We start from the raw sequence: 15,466 nt of genomic DNA, 5'->3' as shown, positions 1-15,466 counted from the left end.
AGGGTTATGAGATGGAGCCCCACCTTGGGCTCTGAACTGGACGTGGAGCCTGGTTAAGATTCTCTCGTTGCCTCTTTCTTGGTCCTTCCCCCCAAAAAAAAGTTTTAAAAAATAGTCATTGGAAAAAATTACATGTAAGAAATTACTTACTGCTTATGATTTGGCAACCTTCTTCTTTTGGGGGCTTGTATCAGCTTTGCTTTTGCTGAATTCTATAAATTTCAGATGTATCCCTGCTCTCTTCCAGTTCGTCTTAAAAACTACATATTTTAATTGCATAATACGGTATTCCACTCGCTTCAAGTTCCAATTTTTTTTGTTAACCCAACACCAAGGAATCTAGAGAACACTGGGTACTGAAAATAACCTTTCTCTACCCAGTACCCACACCAGCGTCAAGCACTGACACAGCTTTGACCAACAAAGGGATGTTTTTTCCCACATTTCAAGTCAAACATATCGGGGTGCCTGGGTGGCTCTGTCAGTTAAGTGTCTGTCTTTGGCTCAGGTCATGATCACACATCCTGGGATGGAGCTCCGTGTGGGGCTCCTTGCTCAGTGCAGAGTCTGCTTTTCTCTCTCCCCTTGCTGTTCCCTCTGCTTGTGTGCTCTCTCTCGCTCGCTAATAAATACATAAAATCAAACATATGAATAGAGTCAAACATATGAATAGATTCCTTACCTGGCTAAGAATACGGCCACATTTTCTTCCTATTTTTTCCACCAAATCAAAAATTGGAAAATTCCAAGTATTTAGCTGTTCCATAATTGAGTCCAAGTTATCCATGACAAGAGGTTCAGGAGCAAGAATTGGCTTGTCCTGTGATGAATATGAAAATATTTTAAGAACAAGCAGTTTTTCTACAAAGCAATTTGTGCTTTGATAAGTTCAACTCAACAACTGAGGTTACAAAAATAAATGACTTAAAACTTCAGGGTAAATGAGTGATCCTTAAAACAAACAAACAAACAAAAAAACCAAGATGAACAAGACACTGATCTCACCCTAAGGAGGAAAGGGCCTAATGCTGTTTCCTATCATGACTTCTGCATATTAGGTGCCTATCCATTGTTGGTTCATATATGCTACCAAAAAAAAAAAAAAAATGGATATTTCTTTCTTAAGTTTATTTATCTGATATTTACCTACCGTGGGGTTCCTAAATAAAGATTCAGGACACTCTGAAACCTTATCTAAATTTATCTCTTTATGTGTTTATGTAAATTTCTCTGGGAGGATTCTTTTTTTTTAATATCATTTTAATTAATTTATTTTTTCAGTGTAACAGTATTCATTGTTTTTGCGCAACACCCATTGCTCCATGCAAAACGTGCCCTCCCTATTACCCACCACCTGTTCCCCCAACCTCCCACCCCTGACCCTTCAAAACCCTCAGGTTGTTTTTCAGAGTCCATAGTCTCTTATGGTTTGCCTCCCCTTCCAATTTTTTTTTTTTTATAAACATATAATGTATTTTTATCCCCAGGGGTACAGGTCTGTGAATCGCCAGGTTTACACACTTCACAGCACTCACGATAGCACATACCCTCCCCAATGTCCATAACCCCCTCCCCCTCTCCCAATCCCACCTCCCCCCAGCAACCCCAGTTTGTTTTGTGAGATTAAGAGTCATTTATGGTTTGTCTCCCTCCCAATCCCATCTTGTTTCATTTATTCTTCTCCTATCCCCCTAACCCCCTCTGGGAGGATTCTTGACTTACACTGGACTCTCAAAAGAAACCCATGAGTGGGGAGAAAAAGTTAGACACTCCCAACTTTACTTGGCTGAATTTATATTATTGCTTCAAAATCAGCATTGATCCTGTGGGATGATAACTGCCACATTTTTCTTAGATTTTAATTTAATTCATGTGATGTACGGTTCCCAAAGAAACACGTACTATATTAATGTAAAGACATTTTCTAATTGGTTCAAAATGAGGACATTCTTAAGAGTACCTTTACCAAAAAAATAAATAAAAAGATAATGAGGATTAGGAAACATACAGATTTCATTATCTGGCAATCTCTTTAAAAGTATAAATGGTAAATCAGATAAATGAAAAATGATAATGGCAGCAATTGGTAATTACATGATAGGCAAATATTTTCTATTTGCTGTCTCCCTGAAATTAACCTGACACAAATATAAATTGATCAAATTGATCTCTCATTAAAGGCTATTTTAATGGGTAGTGTGTCAGTATAAACCTAGTTTAATATAATAAGGAAAATAAGTATTGGCACACTTTCTCAATGAAGGAGGTACTAGAAAAAAAGATAGCAGATGCCCTAAGACAACTAACATATGTCACTTTTGTTGATTGGTATTTACAAAATACTGTTTCCCTGGATGAAGTAAGTTTTTCCTAGGCATACCTACAACACGTTCAGATTCTAGGATTAAGAATCCTAGAATCCTGTAATCACTTCTGGAGATGAATACTTGCATTTTTTAATCATTAAATAAGAGAACCATAAAGAGATCAAGAAAACTTGCATAAGGAAAAATTATATTGATACATAGGAGTATGGCTATAAAGCATGTATGATCCAAAAGACAGAGATCTGTGAATCTAATGATTCAGGATCTATTTCTAAGTCAATTCTGTCATAGAAAACATTTCATAGAAGACATGCAATTTCTTAAGTAAAGGAATGAGCAAAGTGATATGGGGCTACCAGGAATATCATGGCCTCAGGCGCGTAGGGAGCACAAGCAGAAGCTTTCCTCCGAGGCTCTCTCAGGCACTCAGCCTCATCTTCATTCTGTACAATATCACTGCTGTCACTGTTGTTGTTGGTTTCGTAATCAGAGGTAACTTGAGTAGTGTCATCTGCAATGGAAAGAGAGCAGCTTATTAGGAAACTTGCAAATGGACACAGGGGTCCCATTTGACTGAATATTCCTAAAATGCACATGGCAAATACCATGCTTAGGGACATTGCTTTCATGAGCTTACACGCCAAGAATGTAAGATCATAGGCTGGGAAAATGTAAAAAAGACTTTTATTTATTTATCAGCAGGGAGAAGCACAGAGGGAGAGGGAGAAGTGGGCTCCCCTCCAAGCAAGGAGCCCAATGTGGGGTTCGATCCAGGGACTCCATGATCATGACCTGAGCTGAAAAAACAGATGCTCAACTGACTGAGCCACCTAGGTGCCCAGAAAAGGTAAACATTTTGTAACCCAATGAAATAGATAGAATTATGACCTGTGATTTTAGGACATTCAATAATTCCCCAATAACAATGCTTAGATCAGCAGCAGTTTATACTTGTTAAAAATTCCATAACTTTGTATTTCTTTTTCCTTTATGCATTCACCCAACACACAAAACCACCGAGTAGCTAAGTCTAGAATGGGCACACGGGGAGAAGTCGACACCCAAGCACTAAGTGGTCTGTAGGACGTGGCATAATAGCTAGCGTGTACTTAAGGGCCTAGGAGATCCCATGTATCCAATCTTGATCCCTAGGAATCTGCGGCTTTCTTCCTTACCTACGTCTTACATTATCTCCCATTTCAGTCAGCATTAAGCTATGCTAACTAGAGACCCAATCAGGTACTATCAAGTGTCTATAGAACAGGTTTTTGGGGGAATGACCTCAAAAGAAGTTTCTCATGGCGGAGTAAGTGCCCGAATGGTTCAGTGGGTGAATGCCATGTGCTGGATACCACCCATTTATTTTATTTTATTTTTTTAAAAGATTTTACCTATTTATTTGACAGACAGAGATCACAAGTAGGCAGAGAGAGAGGAGGAAGCAGTCTCCCTGCGGAGCAGAGAGCCGGATGTGGGGCTTGATCCCAGGACCCTGGTATCATGACCTGAGCCGAAGACAGAGGCTTTAATCCACTGAGCTACCCAGGCACTGCTGTGCTAACCCATTTAAAAGTACACAATCCTATGAGGCTGGTTATTACTGCACATCACTGCACTTCTGATGTCCTCACTTGCAGAAAAGAAACTGAGGCACAGAAAGGCTAAGTAAATTGTTGAAGGCATACAGCTAGTAAATTTTGCCACTTGAATTTGAACTCACGAAATCGGACTCTAGTTCCTACATTCTTTACTTTTGATAAAGTCAAGCTTTTTTTTTTTTTTTTTTCTATAGGGTTATTGCTAGGATTCCTATGCAATCTTTGCCTTCCCCTAAGGCACAAACCTATCTGCTTTCAGAAGCTTTACTGTTTTAGCTTTTACATTTAGGTCTATGCTCCATCAAGGATGATGTTTCATATGGTGTGAAGTAGGGGGTGAAATTCATTTTTTCCAACTCTACTGGAATGCTCTGGCATCTCTGCTGAAAATTTAATGGGGCTTTTTAATTTGGGGCTTTCCATTTTATTCTATTGGATCTATCTGCTGATCCTCAAGCTTGCACCACACTATCTTGATTACTATAGCTGAAGTCTTGAAGTCAGGTAATATATTTCCTCTAACTTTGTTCTCCTTTCTCAGTTGCTCTGGGTATTTCTAGGACTATTGTATGTCCTCATACATTGACTATCTAATTTTTTTTAAGTTGCTAGTGAATAATGGCTTTTGTTATGTAGCCTAGTGCCATCAAGAGTATCTCGTAGAACTTTTCCGAAGACCCCTTTTTCTTCCAACTTTCTCGTACAACTTGTTCTATGTAAGAATGAGACAGAGTATGAAGATGAACTTGCCAAGTTTCAATCCCCGAATCTGTAGGAAAAAAAGTGAAGAAACACTCCAAGGCCATATTTCCATGTGAAACAACAAAGGTGACAAAGAAATACTCCCCCTATTTTATCAGACTCAGAAGATTCAAAGATGATCAGGGACATAAGTAAGGGAATATTCTGAGTCTTCAGAATGCTACAATATCAGAAAGAATGTTCCTTTTGATTCTTCCTTGCCTATGTCTCCTGACCTTTGTACATTGCCATTTTCATAGGCAAATAATCATTATTTATTGAGTATATGTCAATAGATGCTGAAGTAGAAAATTAAGAATCATTCTTACATAGCTTTATCACCCTCAAGTCTGCAGTTCAGAAAGGCCAGGTTTTTTCCTACCTTGTAATCTTTCAGCATTAACAAAATGAAGTCCCTACAGTTGTATCAATAAAAATAAAATACTAATCATCATAGTAATGACAGCAAACGTGAACTATCTACAGTGACCTAGATACTATAAGTCCTTAAGTGATTTTTAAAAATTGAAGTATAGTTGACATATAATATTATGTTAATTTCAGGGATACAACATAATGATTCAACAATTATAATATATTATGCAATACTTCTGGTAAGGGTAGCTAACATATAGTTATTACAATACTACTGACTATATTCCCTCTGCTCTTCCTTTCATCCCCATGATTTATTTATTTTATAACTGTAAGCCTGTACTTAATTCCCTTTCCCTAACTGCACTTTAACAAGTTTGTTTCTGTTTGTTTGTTTTCTTGCCTTCACATATAGATGAAATGATAGGGTATTCCTCTTTCCCTGTCTGACTTCTTTCACTTAGCGTAATGCCCTCTAGGCCCATCCATGTTGTCACAGATGGCACGATTTCATTCTTTTTTATGGCTGAGTAATATTCCATCATATATTAGGTATCTTCCATTATCTCGGCTCTAGTAAATAATGCTGCAGTTCATCTATCTTTCAGAATTGGTGTTTTTGTTACATGTTCCAAATAATTTAGCTCTTACAATAATCCTGTTAGGGAGGCGCTATTATCCCCATCTACGTATGCAGGAACTGAGGCACAGAGATTACAAAGTAGTAGGCAGCTGAATAGGATAAAACCAGGATCCACTGCCTGCGTTTTTTTTTAATGTTTTTACTGCTTTCACGATGCCTTTATTCCCTAAATCTTCCTTCTCCTCAGGGAATTTCAAAGCAGAATGGCCAAACAGACATTCTAAAATCATGGGCATAAGAAATGTGATCTGTTTAGATGTGAGCTGTCAAAACCTGGGTGAGTCTCTTCTGCCCATCAATCTATCAGGTTTTTAGATCTGTAAAGTGTTAAGCTTGCTATTTTGTCTACATTTGACTTGTCTTCTTTAAGCTGATTGGGTTCTTAAACCAATTTAGTCTCTAACTCCTTCTCTGGTTTGGAAAGAGGACATTGGAGTCCAGATGTTTTCCCTAGAAACCAGGTCCAAGTCACAGTCCAACTACTGCAGAAAGACTAGAGATGGAGGCTTCAGGCTGTACCTAAATCCTCTTAAAAACACAAAGCTGAAAACTCAAGATTAGTAGCCATTTACTTTTGTCAGAAGACCATTCCCTAACTTAAATTCGCTCTTTACACTTGCCTCAGATGATGCCTATACAGGCAGCAAAGTAGGAAAGCTAAAATCCCACCCAGTAATTTAGGACAAATGAATATTGTTTTCACTTGAAATCTCTAGACAATTAAATAAAAAACATTCTGGCTGACTGCCATTTTCCCCTCTGCTTTGATTTTGCAGGCACAATCATAAATGTCTGCTGCTAGTGAATTTTCAATCACTCAACCTGGAGTTGAGTGGGTAGCAGGGAACTATTGGCTTGATTTTGGTTTAGCTAATGTATTTGCAAATGAATCAGGATATCCTGGCATAGCCATAACCCTTCTAAAACACACAGATTAAATGTCAATTTGTGACAAGTGTCCACATACACAATCATGCTAGATGATGGAACTCTGTATGGGGTGGTGAGGCAGAAAGTTTGTCACAACTCCTTCTGGGAAATTTCCCTCCCCTCCACCTCTCACATTAGCTAAAATGAGTGAGCATCAACTCCTGATGGATTCGGTCAGCTTCTAGGTCCAAGGACTCCATGAGTTCGTACTCTTCTTCAGGGGGCTGTTCCATGGGTCCTGTCATTGGAGAGGACCAAACATCCATCCCATGCTCCAGGGAGATGTTGTGGAGGACACAACAAGCCAAGATAATGTGGCTGGACTTCTCTGGTGAGTACTGCAGCGCTCCCTTGGATCCATCCAGGCAGCGAAATCGGGAGCAGAGGGTGCGGAAAGTCTTCTCAATCACACTGTGAGTTGCAGAATGGGCCATATTATAGCGATATTCGGCTGGGGTTTCAGTAATGTGAAGGGGGGTCATGAGCCAAGTACGCAGAGAGAAGGAACTGTCACCAAGCAGCCAGCTATCTTTGTGTATTCCAGCTTCGAAATGACTACTGAGGGAAGACTGCTACAGCACAGCATAGTCCTGGAGGCTGCCTGGCCAGTTGGTCTCCACAGTCATTAGTGCCCCTCTAATGTCACACACCATCAGGCAGTTTAAAGAATGCAGTCCTTTGCGGTTCACATAGGAAAGGTCTTCAGCATTCGGTGCCTTGATTGCCACATGGATACAGTCAACCACCCCTCTAACCCCTGGCATCCCGGCCAACCCATAGAATTCATCCTTTAGAGCCTGCACGGAGGCTTCATCCGCTGGAAAGCGAATGAACTGTGTGGCTCTTTCCACAAGTGCTTCGGTGACATTGGCAACACAGCAACTCATAGATGCCTGACTGATTCCAATAGCATCTCCCATCCGAGTCTGGAAGGAACCTGAAGTATAGAAGCCCAGTGCTGCAAGGATCTGTGTCTCTGGGCTATTAGCTCTGGATCTCTGAGTAGGTCTAGAAGACTTGCCCCCAAGAGCTCCACCAAGTAATAAATGAATTGTCGAGGAAACCCATACATGGACATCAAGTATTCATCAGTCACGTCATCCAGCTTAAAGCGGTCCAATGTCCGGTGACCTCGGCCACAGAGCAAGAGATCACAGTCAAGTACTGGTATTGGTATAGCCATGGTACATGTAAATGTGATTTCTCCTTTCCTCTGCTACTTTTCCTGAATTCCTCTCAGTGAAGATGTTGGTGCAAGAAGGTATTTAAAGAAGTGTCAGAATTCAGCAGCTAACCATCAGTTAAATGGCTCTGGCATTTGTAATCTTCTCTCTCTCCGCGGCTGCGGGGTTACCAGCAGCACTTCCCACCCACCCAGACGGTCCGGCCCTTCACTGGAACCAGTGGCCGCGGACTGGCCGCCACGCCGCTCCTCCACTGCCTGTGTTCTTAACCTCACCATGATACTGCCTCAAGAAACAGCATTTTTGTATACTTATAGTGATCTCAACAGGGTATTTTCTCAGTCTGCAACAGATACCTCCAGAGTATCCTAGAATGGACGAGCCTTCAGTGTCCAAGATAATAGTTCTATATAGTTCTATGAATAGAATAGAACCATATAGTTCTATGTATTATATAAAATTACATTTAATTTAAATATATGCATATATATATATTTGTGTATAGGTATTCAAAACAACTTTGGACAAAATCGTATCCATGCTGAACTTAGGTAGTAGGATTAGGGATGATTTTGCTTTTCTTCACTGTCTTTTTATATTTGTCACCTAAAAGCTCAGAAGGCGCCCTGGGTGGCTCAGTCAGTTGGGCGTCAGCCTTTGGCTCAGGTCATGATCCTGGAGTCCCGGGACTGAGGCCCACATGGGGCTCCCTGCTCAGCAGGGAGTCTGTTTCTCCCTCTGACCCCTCTCATGCTCTCTCTCACATTCTCTCTCTCTGTCTCAAATAAATAAATAAAATTTAAAAATAAATAAAAAAATCAGAAATATATGTTACCTTTTAGATCAGAGCGGTAAAAAAACAAGTGATTTCCATGTTGAGGAACAGAATCCAAACAGAATTACCTGTTCTGCTTGGTGTCCGAATGGCTCCACTGCTCCCCTCCAGGGGCCCGTCTGCAGGATTCCCTTGGGGATATGGTCTGCCACAGCTGAGAAACAGTGCAACAGCTGTAAGTATATTCTCTCTTTTCAAAAAATCACAGGCACACATCGTCTACGTACACATGAAGACAGATAATGACCAAATATTTCTACTTTCCACTTATTTGATTAAAAAAATTGTTTTGCTTTACACATAGATGCTGATAGACCGTTTTCTTTTTAGCAAGAGTGTGATCATTCTAAAGGATCAGAAGGTTCACTCAACACCCATCCTCTTCCACAGTCTAGACCACATCTGAAACCACGTTTGTTACATTATTTAGAGAATCCTGGGACAAGCTGCTACCTGCTCATAGTAGTGACTTTGGAGGTGCTGAGGCATATTTAGTCAAAAATATCTTCCCCAATGCATTCCTTTGTACCTGCCTAAAAGCCTCATTAGTAGATTTATTTCGATGGGTTAAGACATTTTATGCCCAAAGAGCCCTTTAAGATTGCATATGTGGAGACAGAAAGACAGTATGCTAATTTTCTTTTCTGCTGCAAAATAAAAATTAATTCCTTTTTCAAGACCGATCAGTCACCTGGTAAGGCCCAAAGGAAAGGAACAAAATAGAAGTACATTGTGATGGAGAAGGAGTGGAAAATTGGCTGCAGAAATGCTAGTTGAGAAAAACGGGCCAAGGGGGTACACTGTGAGTAATCTAGAAAAGTGAGCATCCTGCACAGTCCTGGCTCTTTAACAGAGGACATTGGAGAAGGTGGGATACTTTTGTTTTCTCAACAGTTTTGACTGCTTTAAAAATTAAAAAGTAACCCCACAAATAGCCTGGCAAGTTTCTTCTCTCACTTATCTTATTCAGAAACTCCATGGTTAGGTCTTAATTCTGCCTTTTGCTTCAGGGTTCTTTTCTTCTGCCTAATATTACAAACGGTCTCAGAGGGTTTTGTTTGTTATTTAACCACGAGTACTCACTCTAAAAGGAAAAGAAATGAAATGGTTTATAATTTACTAAAGGTCTCATCACTTTTATTTTCCCTCAATTGTGCTTATATATGTGTGTTGTAGATCTAAGCATCTGCCAGTTAGAGATTATTTTCATCCTAAGCAAATTTATTTTCAAGCCTTAAACATAAGTAGGGAAGTATCCCATGCAAAATATTTCTAATTATGAGACCCTATCACTTTGATTTAGGGAATCAAAAGAAAATGACAGGACTAAAGAAAAAAGAAAGCAGATACAAATGATGGGCTTACATTCTTGGTTGACACTTGGTAAATGGAGGGTTTATTAGTCTTAAGAATTTTCATTGCAAGATAATACTTAAAAGGAGCACTTAAATTAGTAGCTCAAATATACTACCTCTTATGCCAAAAAAACAGCTTGTTGCATAGACATTACAGCAGCCAAAAGACTGGGATTCAATGCCAAACCCTTCGAGTTCAGCAAGGGAAACCACAATAATTAGTCGTGTGTTTCTGGAGCTCTCTGTGCCTACATGGGTGGCTGCCTTGAAGGCAATAATAGAACGTGGTTTGAATTACAGATTTATAAAGCCCAAACAAATAAAAGACACACTACTGGATTTATAAACATTACTGAACAAGTCGGCAGTGAAATTCTCTTGTTTTTCTCCAAAACTTCTTTTATAAAAATCCCATTACGTTCTTCCCTCTAAGAGTACAAAAAATAGACCATGAGGAGAAAAGCTATGCAAGTGATAGATCTTTTTGGAACATCTCTGCTTTCTTTAGGCGACTTATTTCCCACATGTTTGGAGCCCACAGTGGGAGAGTCTCCCTAGAAATGCTGGGAGCAGATGTCCTTGATGTCCATTACTCCATTGAACTACATCTTGGCTTGTGATGCATAGCACAAAAACATGTTTCCTAAGGATGGTCCACCATAGACTAGCTCCATGGGCAATTACTGAGTGTTAACCTAAAGAAATTGGTTCTGTGGTCAGATAAATTCAGAAAAGGCTACCTGAGCCAAAAACCAAGAGGTTTGCTTTTTGCAGAACTTCTCAGGGCTTTTAATAAAGTGATGTGTGCTGTAAATCACCAAGGGAAATACGATAAGTGTTTTACAGCAGATCATGGTTTGTGTGTAGGGGGGAGGGGAAAGATGGGATTAATATTCCACAGAAATTGTTTTATTAAAAAAAAGTCTCATAGTGAGGGTCACAGAGTAACTTTGGGATGGTAAACTAATTTTCTACTCTGGCCCTAGACAAGTAAATGAACACAAATGATTTTCCCTTTTAAAATATCTGTAAAGAGAAAACAAGTATATATAAAGATTAGAAAAAAGAGCATTGATTTAGAGTTTATGACTAAATGTTCTGAAAATGAAATCTGTGAAGCTTAAAACTGAATATAGTAATCAAATCTAGGTCTGTGAACTAACAAGGTGATATTAGATGATCAGTATGTAAACTCATTTACTCAAAACGGTTATCCTCATTAACCTCAGCAAAGAAATAGCATTTCATTCAAGGCACTCTCATGACTACACTTAGAATAAAAACACTTAACTCTTCGAGTTAAAAGAATAGTGTAATGCTTTAAAATCAATCCTTCAAGATGAAGCTATTACCAGAGAACAACAATACAGTAATCAGTAAGAGGAGGTAATTCCTTCTCCATGACCACGTTGTCAAAATAACTATTCTAGCCATGTGAAGCCTTTTTTTCTTATCTTCTGTGAAAAGACATTGCTTCCTATTTCCAATTCTATTTAAAAATGATAGAGCAATACGAGCCAATTGTTTAAATGCCTTCACAGACCCATTTGAGTCCAACCATAATGTGCCATGCGTTCGCTGAGCATTTTTGTTTTATTTATGTATTCATTTACTTACTTATTTATTTTAAGATTTTTACGTAATCTCTACACCCAACGTGGGGCTCAAACTCACAACCCCGAGATCAAGAGCTGCATGCTTTTCTGACTGAGCCAGCCAGGCACCCCTGTCTGCACATTTTTAAAGTGGGGATTACAAACCTAATATACCCTTGAAATGGAGATAAAATCCTCCTTAAAGGGCAAGTAAAAAATATTCCAACATAATATATTAAATCGCTTGATACGATTTTTTAATTACATGCTTTATGCATTCTCCATTAGTAAGCAGAGGAAATACACAACTACTTATTTTCTATCACCTCCAAAGTTTAGCTGTATGGTCTCTAGGGGCTCTAAGCTTTCTATTCACAGGAAACCATGGGAAAATCAAGTTTCTGTTCAACAGAAACATTAACCTATACTTACTCTCTCATGTCAACTTCTTTGGCAAACCTACACAGAACTGTGTGGACTGGTGAGGAACACTAATAAGAGTTTTCGGACAGGTGAACCTCCAGTTAACAATGTAAGAGCCTTACCTGCTACATATAACAGGTGGAGGGAGGATCTGAGGAGACAGGTCAGGGGCACTCTGAGTATAAGTTAATGCCCTGTGAGAACCCAGGCCCAGTCTGGCAGTTGTGTTGGCAGATTCTGGAAACCGCACTGTAGAAATTTTGCTGACTGGGCTGCTGGCAGGAGTCCCTTGGGGAGGTGAGGAACAGGGCGATGTAAGAGGTGAAATTTTAGCTAGGGCACCTAGAAAGAAAAAGAGTCTTTAAATCCCGAAAGCAGAAATTTTTTTGAAATTAAAATTGCAACTCTTAAACTCCACCTCAGACCCCCAGTGACTCCACCAGGATCACGTGAGCACTCAGAATGGGGACCTGGCCCTCTCTGCCCCCATCTGGAGACAAGGTATACAGTGGGGCGTCTTCACCATGTGAAAGGCAAAGAATGAATCATCATTAAAAAATCGGTGGCAGTGTTGGCAAATCCAGTTGAAGCCTTGGTGTCCTGGAATAACTTCAGGACAGAAGGATATTATTTTCTCCTCCCATTTTTGTTTCTTCTTGTCATTCTGACCTAATGATAATAATTAAAATTTCTTCATGTGTTTGTCTTCTCCTAGGTTGTGAAATTTTTAGCAGTCACAGGATCTGCTATCGTTTTAAACATTAACTTCTCTGGAGCCGACTCTGGCAGGTATCTGATGCTTAAAATACATAAAGAAAGACAGATTTTTTTGAGAGGCTATTAACTTTATTAGCCATCGACATTTTCAGTAAAACTACCTTTTTTGTGTGGAACAGGACTCTGATCAGAGTCATTTCCGAAGAAAACATTTAAAAACCTAAGATGATCCGTTTCCGATTAAACAATAGGCCTCAAGCCCAAATTTTAAGTGTTGGTATCTGTGCCAAACTGTGCTTACTCTCGATGGTGAAAATTTTACAGAAAACTGGCTTAGATTTCAAAGTGCCGATACTTGAGTACAAGGACGGGATCTTTTGAAGTTCCACTCTCCCAAACACACAAGGCAGCCTGCCTTAAAACTGAGGAGAGCCCTATCTTCGGAACAGCCATCTGCTCACAGTTTTTCAGCACTGTGGGGCCCAACAACCTGTAAGGCAAATGGAATGAAATCATTCCTTGTTTTCTGTTTCTCACCGCTCGGGGGAAACGGGGGAAACGCACAGCCAGCAGCTCTCCCATCACCGGATGATACGTGTGGGGAACAGGCAGCTGGCTGAGTTTGCTTCCAACGTCCAGTTCTCTCACAAGTTTTATTTGTGACGCCCAAAGATTTTCTGGTCCACTGAAAGGAATATGAAGCTTGCTGAAGGGCTTTTGCAATTTTTACATTTCTTGCTGACACCCTACTTTCTTTCGTTTTGTTGCACCAGATGAGAAACCCTGCTCTTCCTTTGAGAAGTCTGGAGGTCGGCAGCCCTCCTACTCCTTTTTGCTCAATATGTATATTGTTGATTCCCAATGGCAAGACCAATCCCTTGCCTTCACTGGTAAAGGAAACAACTCAGACGCAGACAGGTTAAAGAACCTTCCCAGGGTCACAGCGCTAATAAGTGGGAGAATATGGAGTGAGCCCAGCTGTTCTTAGTGAAAGTTTTGGGCTATACTGCTCTCAGAGAATGTCCAAGGAGGAAGAGAAGTCTATTATCTGCTAGGCAGCATTTGCATTGCACTTTTTTTTATAATGACACAACTAATGGTTTTTAAAAAATTTCTAGTTCTATTGAAACAATTTAGCTCTTTTACCAAAGATACTGACAAACCTGCAGAGTACATAATGTCCTAAACACCCCCCAAAAAAAAGCCCCCAAAACAAAACAAACAAACAAAATCCCACTAAATTCTAAACTCAGAGTTCTCCAACGAACCTATCATTGTGTGCAACAAAGTGGGTTACAGGTGTCCTGTGAAGTACTAATGGTTATAACTTCTTTTGAATAAAGATTTTATTTAGAAGCTTCAGAATAAATTTAATTTTTAATATTATTTCTAATATTTTATGAGATTTTATAATTTTACAAAATGAAGGAAATAAAATTTTCATCAAGCTCTAAGTCCCTTCCCATCTCTCCACTGCCCTGTAACATTATTGTATTCACACATATTATTTCACAAATAACACAACATGCTCTGATGGAAAAAGGTTGGAAAGGGCTGGTTTCATTCAGACTGTTTGTTACATTATGGCCAACTGAGTTTTCAGATAATCTTAGGAAAGCAGAATAAACATTAAGGAGTAGGCCGGAGGTGGGATGTGGTATAAAGAAAGTATCTGCACAGAGTAATGATCTGTTTGTTCAACAAACACTGACTGTGTGCCCCTTCCAGAGACTAAGGACACCGTAGTGAAGAACAACATATTCCCTGAAATCATGGAGCTTCAACTCTCTTGGAGGAGTCAGAAATTTTAAAAAGAGGTATAAGAGGAGGAAAAGGAAGAAAAAAGAGAAAGAAGAAGGAGAAGGAAGGATAAAAAGAAAGATGTCCAACAGAATATACCTCAGCCTTCAGAAAGGATGAATACCCACCATTTGCATGGACCTGGATGGAACTGGGAAGGATTATGCTGAGTGAAATAAGTCAGGCAGAGAAGGACAATTACCATATGGTGTCACTCATATGTGGAACATAAGGAATAGTGCAGAGGGCCATAGGGGATGGGAGGGAGAACTGGATGGGAAGATATCAGAAAGGGAGACAACCCATGAGAGACTCTGGACTCCAGGAAACAAACTCTGGGTTGTGGAAAGGGAGGTGGGTGGGGGGTGCGGTAACCGGGTGATGGGCATTAAGGAGGGCATGGGATGTGATGAGCACTGGGTGTTATATGCAATCAATGAAGTACTGAACACTACCTCTGAAACTAAGGATGTACTATATGTTGGCTAATTGAATATAAATTAAAAATAAAAAAGAAAGAAAAGAAACCCAGGTAGTTATAAGTGATCTAAAGAAAAATAATGTAGAGGATATAGAACAGAGAAACAGAGAGGCTCTAGGCGTAAAATTTGAGCAGAGACCTGATGAAATAAGAAAGACATTTAGAGAAGTATTGGGGGACGCATGTTCCAAAAAGAAGGACCTACCTGGGGGGTGTCAGAGGGTTAGTCAGGAGGTCAGTGTGGGTGCAGCTTAGCAAAGGGGAAAGAGAGGGTCAGGGAATGTGGCCAGAGAAGCTGCTGGACAAGGCTGTAGAATGCTGATAGGCCAAGGCAAGACTTTAATTATTGTTTATTTTGAAAAAGAAACTTCTGATAGGCATTGCTTTAGGCAATTCTTTAATTACTTTGATAGCTGACTGTGAATTTTTCGAAGTTTTCTACCACCTTTTTAATAGATCAAA

General features: G+C 39.7%; 1 protein-coding gene across 2 annotated transcripts in view; it reads right to left on the bottom strand.

Annotated features, from left to right (window-relative positions):
• Nucleotides 1-15,466, bottom strand: part of PDE3A (phosphodiesterase 3A) — a 337,985-nt gene that overhangs the window by 30,132 nt on the left and 292,387 nt on the right. Inside the window, exons 6-9 of one of the 2 annotated variants that reach the window (XM_046012731.1) lie at nt 12,129-12,348; nt 8,702-8,787; nt 2,684-2,838; nt 683-820 (exon numbers count right to left, since the gene is read on the bottom strand). In XM_046012731.1, coding sequence (XP_045868687.1) covers nt 683-820; nt 2,684-2,838; nt 8,702-8,787; nt 12,129-12,348 — 599 coding nt within the window. The remainder of the gene's footprint in view (nt 1-682; nt 821-2,683; nt 2,839-8,701; nt 8,788-12,128; nt 12,349-15,466) is intronic. The other variant, XM_046012732.1, reaches the window with a different exon arrangement.

This window comes from Meles meles, chromosome 7, assembly GCF_922984935.1.
Source record: "Meles meles chromosome 7, mMelMel3.1 paternal haplotype, whole genome shotgun sequence".
In the NCBI taxonomy this organism is placed as follows: Eukaryota; Metazoa; Chordata; class Mammalia; order Carnivora; family Mustelidae; genus Meles; species Meles meles.
This window is presented reverse-complemented; position numbering and strand designations above follow the sequence as displayed.